We start from the raw sequence: 24,081 nt of genomic DNA, 5'->3' as shown, positions 1-24,081 counted from the left end.
CCAGGCTGGAAATGGCTCATTTATGGCACTCCACAATAACACTCAATCACACAGTTAATATTCTAGCATACATTATGACATCAAATGAAAATGTTATCCATGCACTAATCACGGAGACATCCCAATCACACATACACACAGACATGCACACTCTTGGCTCGAGGGGAGACACCTGGCTTCTTTCTACGGTGCCAAGAGAAGTGTGTGTGCGCGAGAGAGAGAGAGAGAGAGAGAGAGAGAGAGAGAGAGAGAGAGAGAGAAAGTCTGTGCCTGGCCGCTGGTACAGTGGCCCGCTGCTGCTGAGGCGTGCCCATCTGCCAACTGGGCCACATTCACACAGCTTGTCCAGCATGAGCCCATACGGACTGAACCAGCAGTGCCCTGGCACCGCTCCCGGCCATGTCCGACCACTGTTCCGCCAGCTCTCACGCTGGCCTCGCACTCACACCCGCAGAGGCCTAGAACAGCAGCCCTCACACACACCTGTCAAAAGAGCAGAGTGAGTCAGCGGCGGGGTTGAACTCTAGCAAGGTCTTAGTTCCGTAAGGATCCAAGAGTGATGGTGCTGATCAAGAATCAGACTCTCTACAGTGTCCAAACAAGGTCTGGGCTGGTGTTCCCAGTATCTCAGAGAAGAGGTACTGACCCAGAACCAAGTCCTCCTGCAGGGCTCTCCTTCTAAAGCAGCAAAGCATTAAGATCATCATAGATTTTTGTAGTCAGAGGCCTGAACATTAAATGCAGTGCACCAGACTGCCAGTTAGATGTAATTGTGTTTTCATGCCTACAGTGGTTGTTTCTCACCTACAGTCATAAGCATAAGTTTGGGCATCCCTGGTCTCACACATACTCTGAGAACACATTTCTGCACATTTTAATGCGCAGTTCCTGTTTATTTGGTGAACATAATATAGGTAAAGGTAAAAAGGAAAAACAGAAAATGTGCAAAAGTTAGGGCATTTTTCCAGTATGTTAAACTTGGCAAATAATCTAAAATTTTAAAACACATTCCATGTTATTAGGTCAAGTTTCTACACTTAAAACTTAAGACGATGGGCCTCATTCACCAATACCTTCCCAAATTTTTGGGGAGGAAAAAGTTTGCATCAGATTCATGACGTGTTCTTAAACCTCAACTGTTTGTACCTTTGTGCTCTTGAGTGTGTGTAGATTCTCTTCCTAACTCAGAACCAATCCCAAATAAGAAAACAATGGTGAATGTCCGAGTGTTTGTGAAAACTGCATAAATGGGTTTTAAGAAGAAACTGTTGCACTGTCCCTATGTTAACAGGCTAAGCCTTTTCAAAAGCCATACAAAAACAGTGTCCAGTGTGTCCAGTTTAGTCTAGAACTAGACTTCATATATACAGAGAAAACCCATCAGTAGAGATGCCCTGGGAAGACTAGGTTGTGATTTGGTCACAATGACCTGAAAGACATTGATCTAAAAAAAAAAACATTTTATTTTAAAGTCTCTTCCATATGAAGGCAGGTACCAATTAACTAAGCTAACTGAGAACTCAGACTTTAGCAACAAGCACTTTTGGTAGCAAGTAAAAAGGGAAATCCCCCCATTTTAAGTTTGCTATATTGAGATTTTGCATAAAAAAGTAAAAGATAAAACTGAATGCCAGTTCTAAACTGAGAAAAGTTAGGCTATTAGACCTACTTGCCTTGTCTTCTTGTTAAATTACTCCTGTAATGTAATACATGTGAAAATACAAGCTATACATCACCTCAAAGTCAGACCCCCTTTTCCCCCAGACCTTCCGCCAAAATTTGAACCCTGCTCAGCATTCTAACCAAATAACGTTCACCAGAGAATAACCCACCCACATGCATTGCAAGCAGTAGAAATTAAAGATGCATACATTTAAGTGAAAATTAGGAGGTGTTTCTCATCCAGACAGCTCTGTAGAAGAACGAACACCATTGAAACCCACATAATCAAAGCTCGAATGCCGGATAGTCTCAAAGACTATCCAGGCTCACAGTCCATCATCTGCACCTCTGACCCAGCAGTCAAAGCTATAATGGAAAGTACACTAGGTGCAGGTGCCACAGTGAACCTCCACTTAGGGACAGTAAGTCCTTCCTGGGTGGGATCTGCTTTGGCAAGCGCTTCAGGAAAAACAGCAGCAGTGGGAACCATGGTCTGGCACTACAATACAGAGCTTCTAGTAGGACAAAATGGATGGAAGGGTTAAGCAGACAGTTCAGTGATTCATGCCAGTGCAAACATCCTCCAAGAGCATCTTCTTCCAACGTCCCAGGAGCAATTTGGAGATTAACAATGCTCCAGCATGATGGAGCACCATGTCACAAGGCAAAAGTGATAACCAAGTGGCTTGGTGCACAAAACATTGAAATTTTGGGTCCATGGCCAGGAAACTCCCCAGATCTCAATCCCATTGAGAACCTGTGGTCAATCCTCAAAAAGAGGGTGGATAAAACAAAAACCCAGAAACTGCAATCAACTCCAAGCATTGATTAGGCAAGAATGGGTTGCCACCATTAAAGATTTTGCCCAGAAGCTGATATCCAGCATGCCCAGGCGAATTGCAGAAGTCTTAAAGAAGAAGGGTCAGTACTGTACACATTAAGTCTTTGCTTAAACTGGATGTATTTGTCAATAAAAAGCTAACATGTATGGAATGCTTATAATTGTACGTCATTATACCATATAAACATCTGACAAAAGGTTCTAAAAAAACTGAGGCAGCAAACTTTGTGAAAACCAAAATTTGTGCCATTCTAAAAGCCACGACTGTAGATCCAGTGTATGTTCAGTAGCTGTGCTAAGTGAGCTAAGTAACGGGGCCCTATTTTTATCTATGTTCCTTTGCAACATATGAATAATTATATGTAATTGGCCCAAAAAAATGGTCCAGATAGAGTAGCCTCCTCCTGTTTTTAGGAGACTAGTGGTAGAGACACAGTTCATCTCTGTGCAGTATTTCACTTCCTATCAGATTTAACAAACTATTGTAAACCACAGCCTTCCAACCCATCACCAACCAATTTAACTTAATTAATATCCAGCTGATTAGTAATACTTATTACCAAATACAATTGCTTGGTGGAAAAGGATGTACATTTAAGTACTTTTAACAACATTCAGCTGGTAAAACAAGTCAAAAAACTAAATACAGATGCTGGGCATGGTTTATCAGATTGGATGATTACATGGATTTTACAAAGACTGTCCTGCTAAATAAACAGCACAGACCAGCATAAGGTCTTTTCTGGCCTAAGCTGATCTGTGCTGGTTTAGCTGGTTGTCCAGCTTTGGCAAGCTTCCAAAAACAACATTTGCTGGCTTTGATGGTGGTCAGCAGAACTTCCATTGCTGCTGACCAGCAATCCAGCTTCCAAAATACCTGAGCTATTTTTGTTGGTGACCAGCTTTGCTGGTATTTCCATCCAGGTGTACTGGTGTAAATGAGTTACATTTCTATCAAACTGCAGTACCAAGGCTCAGCTCTGTTTGTCGTTCTGATCCAATTTAACCCCAGGTTGCAACTAAATCTGAGAGGGAACAGTAGCTTCTGAGTTAGAGAGGGGAAGCTAAATAGATGGATGTAGGTGCTAATAAAATCTTCAGTATTTCAGTAGTCCTCAAGCATCAGCTGTGGTACAAAGAGGAAATGCAATAACAGAAACACCACATGAAGGGCCTCAGACTTAACTGGCCATTTTATCTTGTAAAACTACCACATAGGTGCAGTTTCTAAGTTTACAAATCACTGACCGACTCTTTTGGTGTAACATTCGGCAGCCCCATCCAGCCAACAGTGGTGGCTTCAGAAACTGACTACTGATAAATGACTAAAGTAGGAGTCAGCAACCCAAAGGTAACGAGCCATTTTGTCCAGTTTCAACAAAAATCAAAGCAATGGGAGCCATGCTCATTTTATTAAAGTAATGATTCATTATCTTGTCTGTAAATATGTGCTAATGTACTAGTATAGACTAAAAATATAAAGCCCATATCCAGACTTGCTTTAGCTCAACTAAAGCCGCTTTTACCTCTAGTGAAACACTTTTCCACAAAACTAGAATAGCTTCATGTAAAATGTCTCAACATTTCTTTCAACTTTAGAGGTTGACGGTTTCTCGTTACAGATTAAATTAAGATAATACAGTGGTTTTCGGAATTTTTAATGGAGAAAATATTCACGTTTGAGGGGTTCAGCCATCTGGCTGTTTTTTCCTTCCTCCTCCCCCCCCCCCCCCCCCCCCCCCTCCTTATAAAACTCTGTTTGGAGTGTAACTTTGTAAAACCACTGTTTGGAGGGCCATGTAACCCTAACACTTCACACTACCCCTCCATCTCAACAAAAATCAGAACATCCTACCCCTAGGCGTGAATGCACAAAGCGGAGGGCTCAGGGCTAATTGGTAGGGGCATGGGGTAAAATAAGACTGGGCCAGCATTTAACTTTGTTAGCATGATAAGCAGTGCTTTATGTTACTTTATTTGCAAAGAAATTTATTTTATTTTCACCCAAGAAACATTCTGCTGTGGAGCCACCTATATTGCGGACCCTAGCCTAAAGTCTCTGACTATGTGCCTACACATATTACCAACAACTACCAGTTAGTATATTATAGTATAGAGAGGAAAAAAAATATATATATATCTAGTGTAGTAAGTGTTGTGAATCCTCTAGTTATAGTTTGCGCCACTATAAATTATTACCTTACTTAATGAGTTTAGGAAAACATCAATAAAGTTGATGGAAATGAGACCGACTGCAAAAAAAATTTTATTGAAATATGCTGATGTTCCCCTCAATGGGAGATAAAAAAAGTTGTGAAAATCAAGCATATTCACTGTTTTATTGAAAACTGTCAGCCATAAACCATTACCATTCTAATCACATACTACCCACTATTTTAGGTTTCTCTGCATCTTATTAAAACCCTTTTAATATTTATAATTGACATTTATAATGCTTTTCCATTTATAATTATCTAGCTGGGCTACATGCTTTTAGAATAACCTTCAAATACTCACTGTTTAGTGTACTCCACAAAGTTTGTATTAAGATTTTCCCAAAAATGGCACTCAGATTACAGTATCAGAGGTTGGTCCTCAGCTAATCACTAAACAATGTTGTTGAACCAGTAGCAAATTTAAGAGAGATGTAAAAACAAGAAACTCAGAGAAAGTAGATGGTGGTATACTGGCATTGAGCAAAAGTTTTTCTAAACTAGGCCAGGGTCAGATATTGGCTTCCAGCAATGATTCAGGCTTTGAAGCCAATTAATCAATCAGCTAATTAGTTAACAAGGTAAGTGCTTGGCCAGCGTGCACACAAGTACTCCAACTCATTTTCAAAGAAGCCTCTCCACACAAGAATCACTGCAGTGTGTTTACTTTGTTCCAATTTCCCCAACATTGCTAAGTGTTCTTTCTCTCCCAGCATGCATGTGTCCACACCTCACCCCATCATTTTTATTTCATTAATACAGGGTTCAAAAGAAAAGTACATGACTATTAGATGAACAAAAATAATGGAAAAATAATCACATTCATAAATAAAACAGAACTCATGACTAATATGCCAACATCGCCAACCACCCCAAATCAAGAGACAAGAAGTGAACAATTTTTTATAAGCAAATACAATGCATTTCAGTCCTGTATATCAGGATGAGGAAGCAATGAGCTTTACTGATGAGATCACCATCTTTTCACTTTAGCATCCTCTTTCACTTTCCACAGCATGAGCTCCATACAGGCCACAGCGTCCTCGCGGGAGTCGTGCCCCTCCGCTGTGACAAACATGAACAAAAACACATGGTTCTTGTTTAGCATTAGTCTGCATACGAATGGGTAGTAATTTCAGATCATTATGGAGACACCAATTATAGATAACTATGTATTTTTATCAAAGTGTAATTCTGATTTAGTGATTGGGTGAAGAATAAAAAGTTAGCAGTGATGACAAACAAGTGACCGTTCTATTGTTTTGAAACCTGACAGGTACATTCAAGTCCAGCCGAGGGGGCCCGGGGTCCAGCACAGTTCAGTTACTGCGCCACTGAAAAAGCACTATCTAAACTTGTCAACAGAAGGGTCAAATCAGGTGTGCTTGAGCAAGCAAAACACCAAAAACTGGTGCACTCACTAAGAACTAAAGGTCCCTATTGTACATCACACATTGGATTCAGTTCAGACCAATCAGAATTAGTTCTGATGTTTTTGGATACAGTAATACAAATAACATCTTATTCAAGTGAATAACTGACAGAGCAATGTTGAAAGCAGCATTTACTTCAATTTTATACACAGTTGTTGTCAAAATTTGCCTTGTTCAGCTTTTTAGGATGAATTCTCAATAGCAGTTGCTGAATGTTACAAATAAATAAGCTTAGTAGAATGGGATTTTTTAAAAAATGTCTCTAAATGAAAATCAAGGAGAAAGATGGTTATATAATGTCCAAGAGTGAAATCAAATGTACTGCACTTTTAACAGCACTCTCCATTCAGTAACACATTTTGATGGATGCTTTCTAGAAGCTCAGTCTATCTTCTACTAAATTATCAGTTAAACAGAACTTGATATTGTTGATCAACTAAATATCACCAGAATGTTTGCTAATAATTGAAGTATCTGTAGATCATCAATAAGGGGACCATCAAAATAAAGGGTGACCCAACATTCTTGTTAATATTATTGAGGTCACACCCAAAACTCAGGGTTTCTAAAACCTTGATTCAGATTGGAGCAACTGATTCCTGTTCCCCCCAAAATTGTTTAAAATGTACATCACTTTCAATTACCATTCCCACAGTAGTTTTCCATAAAAGTCGAGGCACAATTCACAATCAAAGCCTTTACTGTAAACAGAATAGTGGCTGATTCTGATGCAATATTTATTCTTGAAAAACTACTGAGGTTTAAAATACGTTATTTTTAATTGGCACACTTGACTAAAGATGGACATCTAAATGTAGGCCATCATTCTGAAACTACTCCATCACTACTACCTCACAGGAAAAAATAGTGCTTTCAACGCTTCCAACACAAGTGAGCCAACTAATCAGCTCATTGTCATACCCTCACCAAGTTGTGGGTGTGTTAAAGCAGGAAAAGCACCAAAATGTGCAGGGCAGTGTGCCTCCAGGACCATCTCTACTGTATGCATGTTTGGTGCATTTTGAATCCACAGTGTTTCTCATTTATCATTTTACACCCAGTCATCATACAATTCTTTCAGACAAGCACGTCTGTTTCTTTTCCACTTCAAACTACACACAAAACATGGGGACCTCAAGTCAAGTGACTTCAACCCGGTTTTGCATTAAGCAAGATGCACTATATGTCCAAAAGTTTATAGACACCTGCTTATCCAATATTTCTTCTGAAATCAAGGGTTTTGATGGGGAGTTTGTTCCCTTCTGTTCTAGTAATAGCCTCTACTCCTCTAGAAAAGGTTTACACTAGATATTGGATGTTGCTTTTGAATTCATTGCATTCAGGCACAAGTATTATTGAGGCCAGAATTTGATGTTGGATCATTAGTCTTGGATCACAAATGCTGCTACAACTCATCGTAGATATTCAGTGGTGCCCAAACCCTCAAAAGAACACAGTTCCACTGCTCCCCAGGCCAGTGCTGGGGTCTTTATACCCCTCTATCTTAGCTTGTGGCTGCTCCAGAGTGTCATTCTATTGGCAGTATGTTTCTATGGAGATTATACAAACTGCCTTTTAACACACGGGTCATTAATTGTTGCCACTTAGTAGCAGAATATACTGTATATATAGTTGCAAGTGGTGTCAGGCCATGGTGTAGATCTGGTAGATTTGTACATTGCTGTTAGTATGCTCAATACTTCTTGCAGCAAGAAGTTACTTAGTACCCCCCCACACCCAAGCTTGCATATACATGCATACATATGCAACCCCAGTTCCAACGAAGTTGGAACGTTTAATTGAATACACCACAAAGAAAAAGATATTCAAGTGTTCAAACAGATAAACTTTGAATATTTGCAAAAAACAATTCTCATTTTGATGCCTGAAACACGTTCCAAAGAAGTTGGGACAGGGGCATGTTTACCACTGTGTTACATCACCTTTCCTTTTAACAACACTCAATAAGCATTTGGGAACTGAGGAAACTAATTGTTGAAGCTTTGTAGGTGGAATTCTTTCCCATTCTTGTTTGATGTACAACTACAGTAGCTCAACAGTCCGGGGTCTCCGCTGTCATATTTTGTGCTTCATAATGCGCCACACATTTTCAATGGGAGACAGGTCTGGACTGCAGGCAGGCCAGTCTAGTACCCGCACTCTTACTACAAAGCCACACTGTTGTAACACGTGCAGAATGTGGCTTGGCATTGTCTTGCTGAAACAAGCAGGAAGTCCCTGAAAAAGACGTTGCATGGATGGCAGCATATGTTGCTCCAAAACCTGCATGTACCTTTCAGCATTAATGGTGCCTTCACAGATTCCGCAAGTTTTCCTTTTCCTCTTTGGCCCGGAGGACACGACGCCATGGTTTCCAAAACAATTTGAAATGTGGACTCGCCAGACCACAGGACACTTTTCAGCTTTGTGTCAGTCCATCTCAGATGAGCTCGGGCCCAGAGAAGCCGGCGGCGTTTCTGGGTGTTGTTGATATCTGGCTTTCGCTTTGCATTGCAGAGTTTTAACTTGTACTTGTAGATGGAGCGACGAACTGGGTTCACTGACAGTGGTTTTCTGAAGTGTTCCTGAGCCCATGTGGTAATATCCGTTACAGAATGATGTCGGTTTTTAATGCAGTGACGCCTGAGGGATTGAAGGTCACAGGCATTCAATGTTGGTTTTCTGCCTTGCTGCTTACTTGCAGAGATTTCTCCAGATTCTCTGAATCTTTTGATATTATAGACTAGATGATGAAATCCCTAAATACCTTGCAATTGCACTTTGAGAAATGTTCTTAAACTATTGGACTACTGTTGAACTGCTCACACAGTTGTTTACAAAGTGGTGAACCTCACCCCATCCTTGCTTGTGAACGACTGAGCCTTTCAGGGATGCTCCCTTTATACCCAATCATGACACTCACCTGTTTCCAATTAACCTGTTCACCTGTGAAATGTTTGAAACAGGTGTTATTTGAGCATTCCTCAACTTTCCCAGTCTTTTGTTGCCCCTGTCCCAACTTCTTTGGAATGTGTTACAGGCACCAAACTCAAAATGAGTGAATATTTGCAAAAAAAAAAAAAGTTTATCCATTTGAACATTAAATATCTTGTCTTTGTAGTGTATTTAATTGAATATAGGTTGAAAAGGATTGGCAAATCATCGTATTCTGTTTTTATTTGTTTTACACAACATCCCAACTTCATTGGAATTGGGGTTGTATATTATACACACACACCCTTTACCATTTTTTCTTCTGTAAAATTATTTTTCCATTTTTACACACACAATATGAATGGTGTCAGGTGCAAATAGGATATTGCTTAGGGCCACCAGATGTACAGAAATGGCTCTAATTATATCTTATATCTGTTATATGTATTATCAGTACTGTATTGCCTGCTGTTTAAAATAAGCTACTGTACTTATATTATTGCACCACTGTACTATCAATGCAGCCCACAGCTTTATGTATATTCTATGTATACACAGTTGGGTCCGAAAGCCCACTAGTGAAAATGCTTCTTTACTAATTCTATTATTATTATTCAGGATTTCTTAGTATTTGGCATGTCCACCTTTTTCTTTAATGACAGCTTTCACTCGAGCTGGCATGGACTTCACATAACTTGTGCAAAAGCCTCTGATGAGTAGATCAGATCTACCTGAGAGTTTTGAACACATGCTTCAGCAAACGGGTTAAGAAATAAAACAAAACATCCAAAAAATAAAAAAATGGCTCAATCAATCAATGACCAATTTGCTTATATTTGAATCAAGATCCAGAAATAGTGCAAAATCTTTAATGTTTCTCTTTCATTTTTCTTCCATATTTAAATGAGAAATAATACCAGATTTTCAATGTAGCCTCAGATTTTTGGATCCCACTGTATGCGTTTTTAATCCTGTTTTTGTGTTTTGGCTTTTATTCCATTCCTTCCCCCACCCCCTTATTCTCAGTGATCATATCAAACTTAACCTTGTATGATAAAGAAACTGTATGATCAAGATTTCTGAAAACCCGCTCAGAGGGTCCAGCAGCTCCTGGTTTGAACTGGCCAGTCACACGCTTGATTAAAGATGGGCTTAACAGAGCAAATGATTTAATTGGCTAAACCTACCGCTCTCTTGGATTATCCTCCTGAGGTACTCTGCCGTCAGGCTGTTGAGCTCTCTCTTGTGTGGCGGACCCAGCCGGTGGGGAAACACCACAGATGTGTCAACCACCGTGCTGTGGAGAAGCTGAAAGGCAGTTGGGGGATTACATGGTTCTCAAGACTGGGCCTTTCCTTCCCTTTCTATTCTCTGACTTTTTCAGGCTACATGGGGCTTACATGGGTCATTCTACAGAAATGGTTTACATTGGGACTTAAAAAACACTCATGTTTATAATTTTTTTAAAAAATCCTTTACCATTGTTTTGCATGCCAACTAAAATTTTGAAATTCTCTCAACAAACATTAAAGTCCATATATGTATTTTCAGAAAATATATTTGCACAATTCATCTAAATTTATCAGTACCAACATCCGATTGTATCCCCTTTCTTTTGACTAAGCTATACAGAACTTTTTTTGCTACTTGCTGAGGGCCGTTTCAGATGTCTAGGCATTTTGCAATATTTAGCAACTTCTCAGTGTCAATTTAGGAAAATTAAATTTAATTAACATTTTGTATACTTTCAGATGCCTAAATGAGTGAATAACAAATCATAAAAGTTACATTTAATGATGTTGTACAGCAAGCAATGCATTATTTTTCTGAATGGTCACTTCCAAAACAAAGTATCAGTAACAACTGAATGGATGTTGGCAGTAAGATTTGTTTAGGTTGTTTTGCACTTCTCTAAATGTGTCCACAGCAAGATTATAGCAGCAAATCAATCAGATGTAAAATTATTCACCATTATACACCATTTCAAGTTTTCCAATTTTGTAATAATTTTGTTTCAAAACGTCATCTTCTCAATACATGGTCAATATGTCAAGAGGCCATATATTTAGGACTGTGGCATCAGGATTCAGTCCAGAGAGTATTTGAATATGGTTTGGTAGTACCATGAATTATTTTATTTATTTATTCAACTGAAGAGTGTTTTTTTTTTCATGTTTTTAAGACCAGGGCAACATATCACTTAAACTTGCTAGTGAGTAAAATGTCTTAAGATAAAATTATTTTTAGAATGTTGCTAATTTTTAGAACATTAAGTACTTTTCCAACGTGATTTCAGGGATTCAGGATTATACTTGAACATGTAATGCTCACTACTGAACAGCATAAACATTTATCAAATATTAAATCAAATTATCAAAAATTATTTTAAATTGTTCAGTTGCATGGCTAAGTATTAGTGTGATGTATTAAATGTTCCATCAATGCACTTTTAAACATGTGTGGACAGTGTTTTCAACTGCTTCAGTAGAATGACCCATACACATGGACTGGACTATATTCCATTTAATTTTACTGCATTACTGTCCAATGAAAAACAACTTTTTGCAATTTTTACTTTTCTGTATCATTTGAGCTCAGCAGCTGTCCTTTACATTGTATGAAAACTTCATGATGACTGGACCAATAGAAATGGCTTAGAATAAAGTCTTCTTCCCTTAACTTACATTGAAGATAAAGGAAGCCTTTGACCTCTCCTGTAAAGTTACTATTTTGGAGATACTTGTTTTTCTTTGGACAGCGGCGATAAGTAGGATGAAGATGTAGCATCTACAGTGATGTAGAATAATGTACAATAGATCATTTACCTGTTGACCTCAAGAGACTTGTTTGCATTTACATAATTAACTTTAGAATAACTATGCTGTATTCACCATAAAACACAACTTCAAGCTCTTCAGGCTTCTGGTGTGTATATAGGAAGGTTAGTGAAACTCCTGCTGTGTAATAAACGCAACTAACGAGTCACGTAGCTGCACTTGGCAAAAACACAAGAGTCTGTTTTCTTGGGTGTTAAAGCTGATGAGAAAGAGAAACTTTAAGAACATGAACACAACTCACTTTGAGAGCACACAGGTCGTTTTCCAAACCATGCCCAACCAGAACGGTGTCCGCACTGATGAAGCTCAAAAGCACAGCTTGTACGTCTCGTAAAGATGAGCTGCTGCCCTTCACGTCATCCTCACTGACCCCTGAGAACCTGAGTGGGGTGAGGAAGACTTCATCTCAACCCTCTCCCCATTCATGGTATTTATGGCTAGATGTCAAGACACATTATTAACTCAAAGTGTACCTGGTGTTGTAGTCAATGACCTCATTGTTAGGTTTAACAAAGGTGTCATAGATGACCTGCAGACTGCTGTTGACCACAGTGACTCTCACCAGCTCTAGACCCTGAGTGGTGTAGCACTGAAACCAAGACAAATCGATCACACTCAAACGAGAAGCCACAACCTTGGGAGAGCTCACGTATTATAGGAAGTCACTATTGGACCAAAAATGTTTCTCCAAATTGTGCTTTTTTTTTAAACTTAATTTAAAAAATACCAGCTGAATGATCAAATAGAAATGGGCCAAAATGAATGATTTTCAATAAAATCTCTTTCCATTAATGAGGAATGTTATTCTTTTCTGTGAAGATTCCATTTAGAGATAAAAGGTTTTGGTCCAACAGCACCTCATACAGTGGATAAATAAGAGAACAAAAACTCTTACGACAACAGTGTCTATTGCATAAATCCCTGGACAGCCTACACGAGTCTTAGAAATGCTGCTCACGAAGCCCTGAAGACTTACTGCATCATGAACATGGAGCTAAAACACAAACACAGAAAAACCAGCAGATTAAAGCTTTAAAAACAATACAGATGAGAGTTGCATGAAGTTGATTTGTTAAGACTCAATAAGGCTAGTAATTTCATCAAGAACTTCACTAGGCATGTCCCCTAAAAAAAAAAAAAAAAAAAAAAAAAAAAAAAAAACATCTATCACAAAATACAACGTTAGATAATGACAATTTAATAGCAATGATGTAGGAGTAAAATTGTATCTTTATTAATGTGGAATCCTGTACTGACAGTATCCTCGACATAAGTATTATGTGATGTAATTTATCACAAAAATAACTTTTATTGCCCAGCCCTACTTGATAATCTGCATATCACATTGAGTAAAAATGATAGCACTGCAACATTTATTGAGCTGTGATCGAACTCCGGCACAGATTGGAGATTTTCTTAATCAAACCCCTGATTTAACTCATTGCTAGGTTCACTTGGTGTGTTAAAAGCAGGAAATCCACCAGTGTTGCCCTCCAGTTCGCCACCCCTGAATTACTGAAATCATTAGCTGCTGCTCTAGAATAAGGCTTAAAGAGTAATTACACCCTAAAGCTGATATTGCTCATTAAAATTGGGAAAATACATTGCTTTGTAATAGTAAATGACATCAGTCTTGTTTTTTAATACTTTTTTCAGACTGTCAATATAATTTCTTCAGCTCTTTTTCTGCTATAGGCAAAGGCTAAAAGTAGACTGAGGGCTCGTAATGTTAAAGGAGACCTGTTCTGCTCATTGTCAGTGTATCTTTGGGGTCTACTAAAGTAGATTTACATGCTTCAATCTTCCAAAAAACACACCACACAAAAACAAAAGCAACCTCTCATGCAGCAAATCTCTATTCAGCCTTTAAAATGCTCCCTCCCTCCAGTGTGTTCTGATTGATCAACTGCCTGAGCAGTTCCCCCCCTACATGTTCTGCCCCTGTTTTGCAGTCTGCAGACAGACTCTTCTCTCCTTAGCAGTTGTCAACACTGGCATGCCAATTTTTTTCAATGACTACAGTTCTACAAAATCAGTTTGAGCCAAAATCTCATCCTGAAAGTCAGGTCAGCAGCATCGACATGGCTGCAAAACTGAAATAATTCTCCCCAGGTGCCAATAATTGTTGTACGTTGCGAGGGTGTGGCAACCCTGCCAGTAGGCTGTCAGTAATGATTGTGTTATGAGATTACATCATCTTGTAGCAAAAGAAAAGTGCTGTAATTCCAAGAAAGCATTTCAAACAGCTAAGAAAAGTGATTTCTTAGGGAGAGAGTTACTTCCATTTGTATATACTTGAAGCTTTGTGACATTGCAGTCCATTCACATGCACAAAAAGCTACATCTTCTTCTTCTTCTTCCGGCTGCTCCCTTTAGGGGTCGCCACAGCGGATCATCTGCCTCCATCTTGCCCTATCCACTGCCTCCTCTACTTTTACACCAACCATCTCCATGTCCACCTTCACTACATCCATAAATCTTCTCTGAGGTCTACCTCTTCTCCTTCTACCCGGCAGCTCCATCTCCAATATTCTTTGACCAATATATCCACTATTCCTCCTCAACACATGTCCAAACCATCTCAATCTTCACTGTCCCTCTGATCTGCTCGTTTCTAATCTTGTCCAGCCTTGTCACTCCCAACGAAAATCTCAGCATCTTCATCTCCGCCACCTCCAGCTCAGCCTCCTGTCTTTCAGAGCCACAGACTCCAAACCATACATCATAGCAGGACGCACTACTGTCTTGTAAACCTTCCCTTTCACTCTTGCTGCTATCCTTCTGTCACACATCAGCCCTGACACCCGTCTCCACCCAGTCCATCCTGCCTGCACCCTCTTCTTCACAAAAAGCTACATAAACGCACTAAAGGAAAGAGAAAAACCAGGAAAACATAATGGGTTCCCACCTTAAGATTAGCTGCTACAGCAAATCACAACTGTTTCAGAAGACCTCTCTATGCCAGAAATTACTACCTGGTCTGTTTCCCATCACACAGCAGGAAAAAGGTCACAATTTCACTCCAGTGTTAACAATAAACATAAAACAGCTGCAAAACTCAAAAAACTTTGGTTTTACATGAGTCACAGAGTGATTCTGGCTGATTCATTAATGTTTCTTAGAAGTGGCTGAAGACTTGACTGACTACCTGTGATGATTTTCTGTCAAGACCATTGATTGACCATTTCACCAATGAAAGGTCTGCATTAGTTCCAGCTCTACTTCTATGCCTCAGATCAGGATGCATGGACCACCAGCAAGAAGGGTAACTCATGAGCACGGTTCACTTGGCAGATTTTTTTTCCCTCATCACAGTGCCTACTCCTTTCCATAAACAGTCCCTCTCATTTATTAGCATCTTTCTTGAACTAAGTTGATTTAAGGGTGGAATTACCTGAAACTAGTCAGGTCTCAATTATTTAATCTGAGTAACTTGCTCAAAGTTTGACTGCTTAATCCTCCCACGTAACACTTCTCACTGTCTCTGTACCTTAAACACTTGGCATCCAGGGGCACCAACAGCATTCTCACAGCAGCTATAGCGCGTCTCCACTCCTCCAGGCACTGTGAGAGAAAGCAAACAGAACAAGACACAGTTAAGACAAGCCCTATAATGCGCAGGTATGAAAGGCTCATGAAAAAGGATGTAACATCATTGCTCACCTCTGTTTTCTATGACTTTCCCGTAATGATAGTTGCACTCCTCTTTGCGAGTGTGCTTTCCTGTCTGGCTAACAGAGAAAGATGTTCCACAGCGACAGCAAATCTTCCTGTAAGCTGGGGCCAATTTCTGCTTTGGTCAGTCAACACTTCAAGCACCAAATATCCACTATGCAAGATATCCATCTCACAAACACATCACAAAAATCAGTCAGGGCAATCAAGCCTGTTTCTAGTGTTCAGTTTTTTCCAGAAGTTTGTCCAAAGGCATTCTGATTTCAGTCTTGGATAAATATCCAGGAGGTAGATTTTAAATTTTGGCTCCTTGAGCAGTACCACTATACAGAGTTGAGTGCCAACACTAATCTAAACACTACTGATCCGACTTAAAGTCTCAATATTAAAACCAGATGTGCTGGACTACAAATGGAAGTAACTGCTGAAGCACAGTACATCTCCAGGGGCAGATGCAACTGCTTTAAACTTTGTAATTCGACTGAAAACCCTCTTTTTAGAAGACCCACCATCACTATTGCCCTTCTTGGTGTCTCCGTATTGAACAGCAAAGCCAGTTTTGTCTGGGTGTTTGCAAGGATAGTTGTTCTCCTTCAACATGGCCTCAGTAAGAATGTGCTCCTTCAGTTGATCATATAGTGCATCATCACCTTCGTTGGAGGCAGTACAGACAGAATAATTACTCATGCATTCACACAATATTAAGCTGCTGTTTTTATCTATATGAAGCACTTGAAAGTCACACTCAACAAAATTAAAATGCCTACAAACATGCCAGCTACAGTGGTGCTACAACAGTCTCTAGAGCAAGAGACAAACAGATTGAACCCAATTACTTGTGAAGCCAATGGTGAGCGTACAGTTCTATGTTAATTCCAATGCCACAGTTAACCAAATATCTGTTCATTCTTCTGTGTCTAAATTTGTCAGAACACGTGTCTAGTTAATGCTAAAATAGTGCTCAAAGCTCTGCCCTAGCACATAGTTTTAACAGACCTGAAATGGTTAAGGCCTCAAGAGATCCGATTTGGCCCATAGGCCTCCTTGATGATCCCAGATCTCGTGTGGGATTTTCCAGTTTAAATAATAGAAAAACCTCCTTCCCGTCAATAATCTTTGAAGTGGAAAAAAATACGGCAAGGGCTTTCTGGCCAATACTTGAGGACAGGCTGTTTGAAATCTGTCAAACTGATGAGGCTGTGGGATGCAATACTGCTTCAGAATATAACTGTTTGTAAATTGTCAATTTTAGGCTGGAATGCCCCTGTAAAAACATTACCAACCAAATAATAGGACTCTATTCCATTCATTAAGCTACAAGTAGTAGTAGGCAGTATGGCCAAAAACAAAGCATGATTGAGATTTCTGACAGTATATTTATTTTCTAATAAAACCGTTTAATATGCTGAAGTACACCTATTTCTATAGGTTAACAGTGGCTTATTATCCTGGAATGTCCTTTGACTTGTTAAAATGGTTCTTATTAAAAATTAAAAGTAAACCTGACATTCTTATTGTGTAAAGGCAAAACTGAATACATAGAAAAAGCTGTCAACATAGCTTTCCAACACTAGTTCCACACACCCAACAGTGCTAAATACTGTTTCATGTTCAAAATTTAAAAAGCTGAAGCTGGCCTTTTATTCGGCAGCTCATATTTTCCATTCCACCTTAAATACAAGGCAAGTTACACTACAACACATGCACCAAAATGTAACCTGCCATGTCATATAAGATGGAACTGGAAACTCAAATAGGAAGCCAGCTAGGCATTTTGACTCAGCGACCGAGTTTAAGGTGATAACACTGGCATAGTTTGTACTGATGAGTCTTGTTATCTGTGGTCGTTTGTATCATAAGTTAACTGGCATGCTAGATACCCGAGAAAGAATTCTGACCAGTAGATCGGATGAACCAGTATATTGCCCACTACTAGCCAAAAGTCTGGCCCAGTCCTTGAGGGCCACAGCACTGCACTATATCAGTGCTGACTGAGCCAAGTTCAGCTCTAGTTATCCAAGCATTTAAAGGTTGAATCTGATGCTCCCATGAAGAGCAAGCAATCTGCAGTAGCTCTCAAGGAATGAAGTTCTATATCCTTGCAATAGGGTATGAAAGACAAATGAGGCTTATCCCAGATCAACACCCTTACTCAGTTAATTATTACACAAGACCCCTGGCAAACCAATTTTGATTACCATATAATTGCCATGTGATTTGATTCTGCATTAGAGCAGACCACTTTTGATGATTTTGATATTGCAGTCCAGTATGACCTTCATTAGCACGACTTCATCAGTTTAACAACAAAACGGCAAAGACCTGTCTGTCAAAAATAAACTGGACCACTGGCTGAGTGTACAATTTCTATCTAGTGCACAGCACACACTAAACGTATTGCCTTCTCCAAAGCACGGACCATCATGCATTTGTACATAATGAATCGGATGAAATTGATATTAATACCAAGAGGATGGACACTTTAATGTGACCCTGAAATGAGAGCTAATGGCGCTCTTACCGTTTCCCAGGAGTGCTTGAGTATTGAGTGGCACATTTCCTCTAGATGCCTGTGCATCTCTCTCAGTAGTAACTGCATAGTTTAAATAAAAAATAAATAAATAAATAAATAACAGGGTCAGTGACCTGGTCTGAGTCTGACCAGCATATGTCATGAGAGGTTATCTAAAGCCAGCCCAGCAATTTGTTGTTAAAATGTATTCAGAGCACTTTATGTGCTGAAATTTACTTACATTTGGCAGGAGCAGCGTTTTGATTTTTAAGTCTCTTGAGTGCATTGACTGCTATGCTTAGATACTTTAATTTATTGACGCTGCGGTCAAACACGGTCTTCTCTTCTGCCAGAGCCTAGGAGTAGTAAGAAATAATGACAGGAATAAAATAGGCTGTTAAAACATAGATATACTACAATTACAGCTTGATAAATTCAGGGTACATCCTTTAAGGATCATTACAGTGCCAACCTTCTCAAAGGCATCCTGCACGGTGGCAGATGATCTCAAGAACTCCTCCACAAACAGGTTCACGTATCGCTGCCGCACATCATGTGGGACCTTCACTCCAACCTCTGGACGCCCTTTCGCTTTGCGCTTGGTGGGAATTGACTGTCGAAACAATAAAGTAGTCCTAAAGCACACAATGCTTAATTCTCCAACACTCATTTGCAGACCTTTTGTTTCCCCCCAGTAAATGAGAATGGAAAGGAAAAGAAATAATATTTCTGGGAAGAAGTGTTTAAAAATAATCCCACCACCAGAACCCACCTTAGCAGGTGTATAGTTGGCTGGTTGTGCAGGATGTAGAGGCTGTACAGGCTGTAGATTCTGAACTGGCTGATGAAGTGGACGTGTTACAGGAACAGTAGCTGGAATTAGAGTGACCGGTAAAGCACAATTGCCTTCAGGGATGATCAAGTGCAGGTTTGAGCCTAGTCGTAGGGTCGTACCAACCGGGAGGATGTTCACATAGGCTAAAAGATAAGAATCTCTGTTAGACACCAACACATCACATATACAGAATGCATCTCTGGAGAGCACATGGTAGGTAATTAGGCGCTCAACAGCAACAAAGTGTGGCCACTCTTAAGAGTGTGTACCCTAGAAGTAGCCTCATTCTTTCTAAGAGCACAAGTAGCAAACTTCCACCACTGCTGAGAGGCATTTTTGCTATTCAAATTTAGATTTAAAATTAACAGCAATTGAGCACTGTATTCCTAACAAGCCACAAGTTGAAAAAGATTGTTACAAATTAACACGCATGGAGATATGAAGGCTCCTTTTCCCCACTGTTAAATGTACATTCACTTAAGTAGCCCTTTTACCCACCTAGCCCCAAGCTAACAGTGATTTACTTTCACTTCCTTACACTAGGTATAGTTTAAACACACATTTAAAATTTGTTCAAACAATATTCTTTAATACATAAAGTATGGTACAAAGTAGTTTTACAGACTACGCTGTTTCCTTTGATGCAGAAGCATTGAGAATTTCTGCCCTGCGCTTCAGCCCACGGCTTTAGTCTTTGCACTCTAACACAGCACACATTTTCACAGCAGAGGTCTTAGTTGGCACTAGCTTTTCCTTGACGGGTGGTCTGTCTAGACCCTAAAACTAGATCTGGACATTTTAGTTCCAATAAGAATACTCACCATTTGGTACAGGGCTTGAAGCTATAACAGTAGGTGTGAAGACTCTCTTGGGTGCATTGGCTGCAATAAAGGACTGGGATCCTTTCATTGCTGCTGTAAGCGCTGTTGCTCTCTTCTGGCACTGCTGACTCCGGCTTGGAACGGGTAGCTGTGAGCCTCCATCTCTAAGAGGCACGATAACCTGCGCTTTGGTCTTACTGACCTGCTGAGTGATCATGGAGATACAACTCTCTTAGTAACAGTGTTCCCTGACACTGTCCTGAGGAACCCTTAGCCAGTTCATATCTTTGTTCTGTTTCAGTTCCTAACACACCTGAATGAGGCTATCAAAGTTCTAGGGACCTCAATCATCTAGGTTCAGGTGTACTGGGAGCTGTAACAGAACAAAATTGCTAGTTTTTGTAAGGCAGTCCAAGAAAGACTGGCTTGAGAATATAAGTTGCAAGCAAGCAATACAAGTTATAGAGGTTGACAATATCTGCAGGCTTGCATACATGTATTCTTAACCACATTAGCACCGTTGGTTTGAACTTTCCCTTAAACTTATATATGATACTATATATGACATTAACTTACCTCAAACTTTGCCACATGGGCTACTCTTTTCCTCTGAGTAGGTGGTGGCTTCACAGATTCCTCAGCCTCTGGCATCTTTGGGCCATCCTCCTACAAAATAAGGATCAGGATCAGTTCCTGCCCTCCTGGTTCAACCCAACCCCAATGTATACCCATCCACTTACCAGCTCATCACATTGAGCGGAAGGAGTTTCAGCTCCATTGGCCTCCATGAAGATCTTGTAGCACTCTTCCATTGGATCGGTCTCTGAAAGGTCTAGGTCTGAGTAATTGAGCTCCTCTGAGGAGCTAGACTCAATTTCTATGAGTTTATTATTAGCTGTATCCATTGAGGCAGGTGAAGAGGTCTCTGAATTACTGCCTATTCCATAGGTGATCCCTGAGGGAACAGATGAAGGTGGTTTTTGCTGAACTTGACCTGAAGTCAAACCTATTGATGTGGCTGCCGAGTTATGCAACTTTACCGACTGTGCAGAAGAAACGCATCCAGTGTCAGTTCCAGAAATACATACAGGCATGTTCTGAACAACAGATTGAGTAAGAACTTTGTGTGCAGGTGGCCAACATGTTTCAACAGAGGTCAGATTGTTCTGACCAGTTTCAGGCTCCCTGGTCACAGCTGGGAAAGATGATGTGTTAGGGAAGTACTCCTGAAATACCATAATTTCTTGCAAGGCCTGTGGTGGGTGCTTGAGGGGCAAGGTCTCTACTTTTTGAACACAATTTGAAAGGCTGTTTTGTTGCACCTCGACTCCTGTTTTCTCAGTATTCACACTTTGTGCACAAACTTTGGCAGACTGCGGAAAAAAGTCACCATCTGTCTTGGAACAGTCAGGTGCAGAAGGGATATTGTCAAGAAGGAAAGCCTCGACATCAGGAAGGCAGGTGATGTTCTCACTTTCACTTCTCAGGTGGTCCAGGCATCGGGAAATGTCATCAAGTACATTTTCAATGTTTTGGGATCTTTCGTCGTAACCACCAAGATTCACACTGTTTGCAGGCACAGATACTGGAGTATCTGCAAATGAGGAAGGCTTAGCATTTTCACAAGGTTCTAGAGAATTCTCTGTTCCAATCGATTGGTGTTTTGAGGTCTCTACTTTGGATTTGCTACTTTTAGTGTCATCTGAGCTTTGCTTCAAGCTCTTTTGCTCATTTTCTACATCACTGACAACCAGCCTCTTGGTTGGCTCATGTTCTTCACTGGCCATTGTGCAGTGAATTGAGGCTGTCTTTTCATCTTCAAGACTGTGCATTCCATCAGAAGACAGTTTTCTTTGAAGCCTGGAATGTCTCGACTTTCCTATCTCCTTCTGCTGGTTAGGAATATCAATTACAAGATTCCTGTCAGGTGAATCCAGCAGTTGCATGGCACTAGCTGTGCTCTTCTTTGTGGACCTAAACTTTTCCTTGTTCTTTTCCAAAGGTAGTATCTCTGAGCATTCTCCACTTACCTTTTTACCATGGGTGCATTTCTTTGAAGGCCTTTTACTTCCCGGTTCATTTCCCACATAAGCAAGGTCTTTGTTAGCTGCTGTGCTTTGCTGAGGTCTGCTGTGCATTCTGTTATTTTCAAGAGGTGGAATGTCAATGACAAGTGTGCCTTCGTCATCAGAATCCTTAAAACTGCAAGATGGCTGCTGAACTGGATCCACACATGCACTCTTTGCAGGTCCTTTGGCTCTCTGATGACATTCCAGATCTGCTTTATTGGTTGACTTCATTTTATCTTTCAAGCTACCAGATCGCAGATCAGAAGAGAAATTTGAACAAGGGTCATATTCCAGATCAGTTTTAGGTCTGGTACGATCAACCACATATTTGCAGGCAGAGGGGTGAGCAGCTGTCTTTTTATATTTAAGCCGGTTCCCATTCTGGTCTTTAGAAACAGCTGGTCTAGACACAGAGTTAGCGCTAGCGCTCTCTGCCTGCTCGGACTGGTACCAGGACAGTCTCTTTTGCTCTTTCTCCACTTCACTCCTGACTGCTTCAATCTGTTTGTTGATTCTTTCCAACTCCAAAAGACAAGTGTTGCTGTCCTCCTCATGGCTGTGAAGAGCTCTGCTGGTGGCACAGTGATCTCCATGGCCTATAGCAAAGATTAATGGAGAGATACTAAAGGTAAGTAGGGTCACTGTTTTAAACAATACAAGACAATACAAGGTTTAAAAACAAGACTCATTATATTAATGAGTCTCAGCCAGGTGATCCCTTATATTCTTACAAGTAGTTTTGCAAAATAAATACATGTAGATATGCAAGTGAGGTGTTGTCTACTTAAGTATGCATACATTTGCAGATTTTTTTTTTATAAAAATCTAGCCTTGGGTTGATGTCTGAACTTTTTTTTTTTTTTAGATTTTCCCTTGAGAGATTTTAGAGATCTTAGTGTTTTAATCAAGAAAACACTATGAAGCATCATAAAACATTTTTTCATGTAATTTTCAGTACAATATCTAGCATAAATCCAGACAAAAGTAGAGGAAATCCTTCTGTAATATCCTCCAGGACTTAACTTAGGAAAGCTGCTTGAGAAAAATTACTTTAAAAATGGGCCTTAGAACTGCACTGCCCACCATTAACCCACACCATTCATTTAAATGTCATTATATTCCTGTAGAGCTTTGTTATGATTACATTGTAAGAGAAGACATGTTATAGATGCCACTTGTTCAAAAATCTGAAAAATGACTGATGGGACCAAAATAGTAATTTCTGCCTGTAGAGCGTTGCTCAAATTGGAGGGAAAAAAATAACGTTTAATGAAACACCCAGAAAAAGAGTCACCACATTGTGCTGTTTGAGTTGACTGAGTTTCTCAGAATAAGCCCATTACAGCCTTAAAAATCCACTACCAAGTCAATTCTTCAAATGGTTCTTTAGTAAAGGAAATGGTTCTATTTAGAACCATGCATTGTATAGGCCCACTTCACACTTAAATAGTTCTCTGAATTGTGAAATAGGTCTTCTATTGCAACAAGCTTGATAAGGTATAAATAAAAGAATCATTTTAAGTGTTCTCTAGAACATTATATTCACCACACGCAATCTGAAAGACCAGTTCAACATGCAAAGATCTATTTAATTTATTAAGTGGTCACAGTTCTATATAGAACCATTGTTTCTACTAAAGAATACTTGAAAAATAGTGTATGCATGCTAATTGAACAGGCTAACATGCAAACATGAAACCAAGAAAAAGATGCAATGAGTATCTGAACATTTTCTAATTGTAAATTCTAACTTAACATGCAACTCCATATAAACAAAGCACAGCAGTCAGTCAGGGATTCATGTAAACTAGAGAAACACTTTGAAGATGCTCAAAGCTTACCTGTTGCAGTTGCCCCACCACAAACAGACAGTGTACAGTCCTCTTTGGTGTGCTTGTACACGCAATAGGGTCGCTCACATCGGCCCCAGAGGAGAAAGGGGCAATCTACTTCAGCAAAGAGTGCAGCAGAAGGGAACATTTTCAGGAACAAAAACAAAATGAAAAATTAATTTCCAAGTACTCTCTTTGTTGGCTGGGCTGTGATCACATGCCATCATTTGAATACTTTTATTTGGTTCATTGCATCCATTAATGAAGGTCTTGGCCAAGGATTAAACTGTGCTTATCCAGTAAAGGTTTGACAGGTTGAATCCAACAACCCTCTAAGGAACCAGTAAGCACTTGGGCCACAAGTAAGGGAAACACCACTGACAAATTGAACTTGATTCAACACTTCACAGGCTACAA

General features: G+C 39.8%; 1 protein-coding gene across 2 annotated transcripts; it reads right to left on the bottom strand.

The window, feature by feature from the left end:
• Positions 1-5,547: 5,547 nt before the first annotated feature.
• Positions 5,548-23,852, bottom strand: zgc:152968 (uncharacterized protein LOC564848 homolog). Of its 2 annotated transcripts, none has more exons than XM_017701435.2 (16): positions 23,674-23,852; positions 20,504-22,428; positions 20,340-20,429; positions 19,764-19,968; positions 18,880-19,085; positions 18,580-18,720; positions 18,349-18,463; positions 18,117-18,188; positions 16,105-16,245; positions 15,584-15,697; positions 15,411-15,484; positions 12,816-12,914; positions 12,394-12,509; positions 12,162-12,300; positions 10,271-10,391; positions 5,548-5,781 (listed from the first exon to the last, which is right to left on the bottom strand). In XM_017701435.2, exons 1-16 carry the CDS (start codon positions 23,810-23,812, stop codon positions 5,690-5,692), a joined length of 3,789 nt encoding a protein of 1,262 aa, XP_017556924.1. In that variant the 5' UTR covers positions 23,813-23,852; the 3' UTR covers positions 5,548-5,689. The 2 variants fall into 2 exon arrangements, with proteins under 2 accessions (XP_017556924.1, XP_017556925.1); XM_017701436.2 differs by having other exon boundaries at positions 19,764-19,965.
• Positions 23,853-24,081: the final 229 nt, after the last annotated feature.

Source organism: Pygocentrus nattereri, chromosome 5 (genome assembly GCF_015220715.1).
Source record: "Pygocentrus nattereri isolate fPygNat1 chromosome 5, fPygNat1.pri, whole genome shotgun sequence".
In the NCBI taxonomy this organism is placed as follows: domain Eukaryota; kingdom Metazoa; phylum Chordata; class Actinopteri; order Characiformes; family Serrasalmidae; genus Pygocentrus; species Pygocentrus nattereri.
The sequence above is the reverse complement of the archived record's forward strand: the minus strand, read 5'-3'. Positions and strand labels throughout refer to the sequence as shown.

Excerpts from the sequence above, each read along its gene's own strand:
- zgc:152968 (XM_017701435.2), bottom strand. The coding sequence starts at position 23,812 with ATGTTCCCTTCTGCTGCACTCTTTGCTGAAGTAGATTGCCCCTTTCTC. Across the intron at positions 15,698-16,104 it reads CAAGAAGGGCAATAGTGATG|CTTACAGGAAGATTTGCTGT; the intron begins GTGGGTCTTCTA and ends AATTGGCCCCAG. Across the intron at positions 10,392-12,161 it reads ACGACCTGTGTGCTCTCAAA|CTTCTCCACAGCACGGTGGT; the intron begins GTGAGTTGTGTT and ends ACTGCCTTTCAG.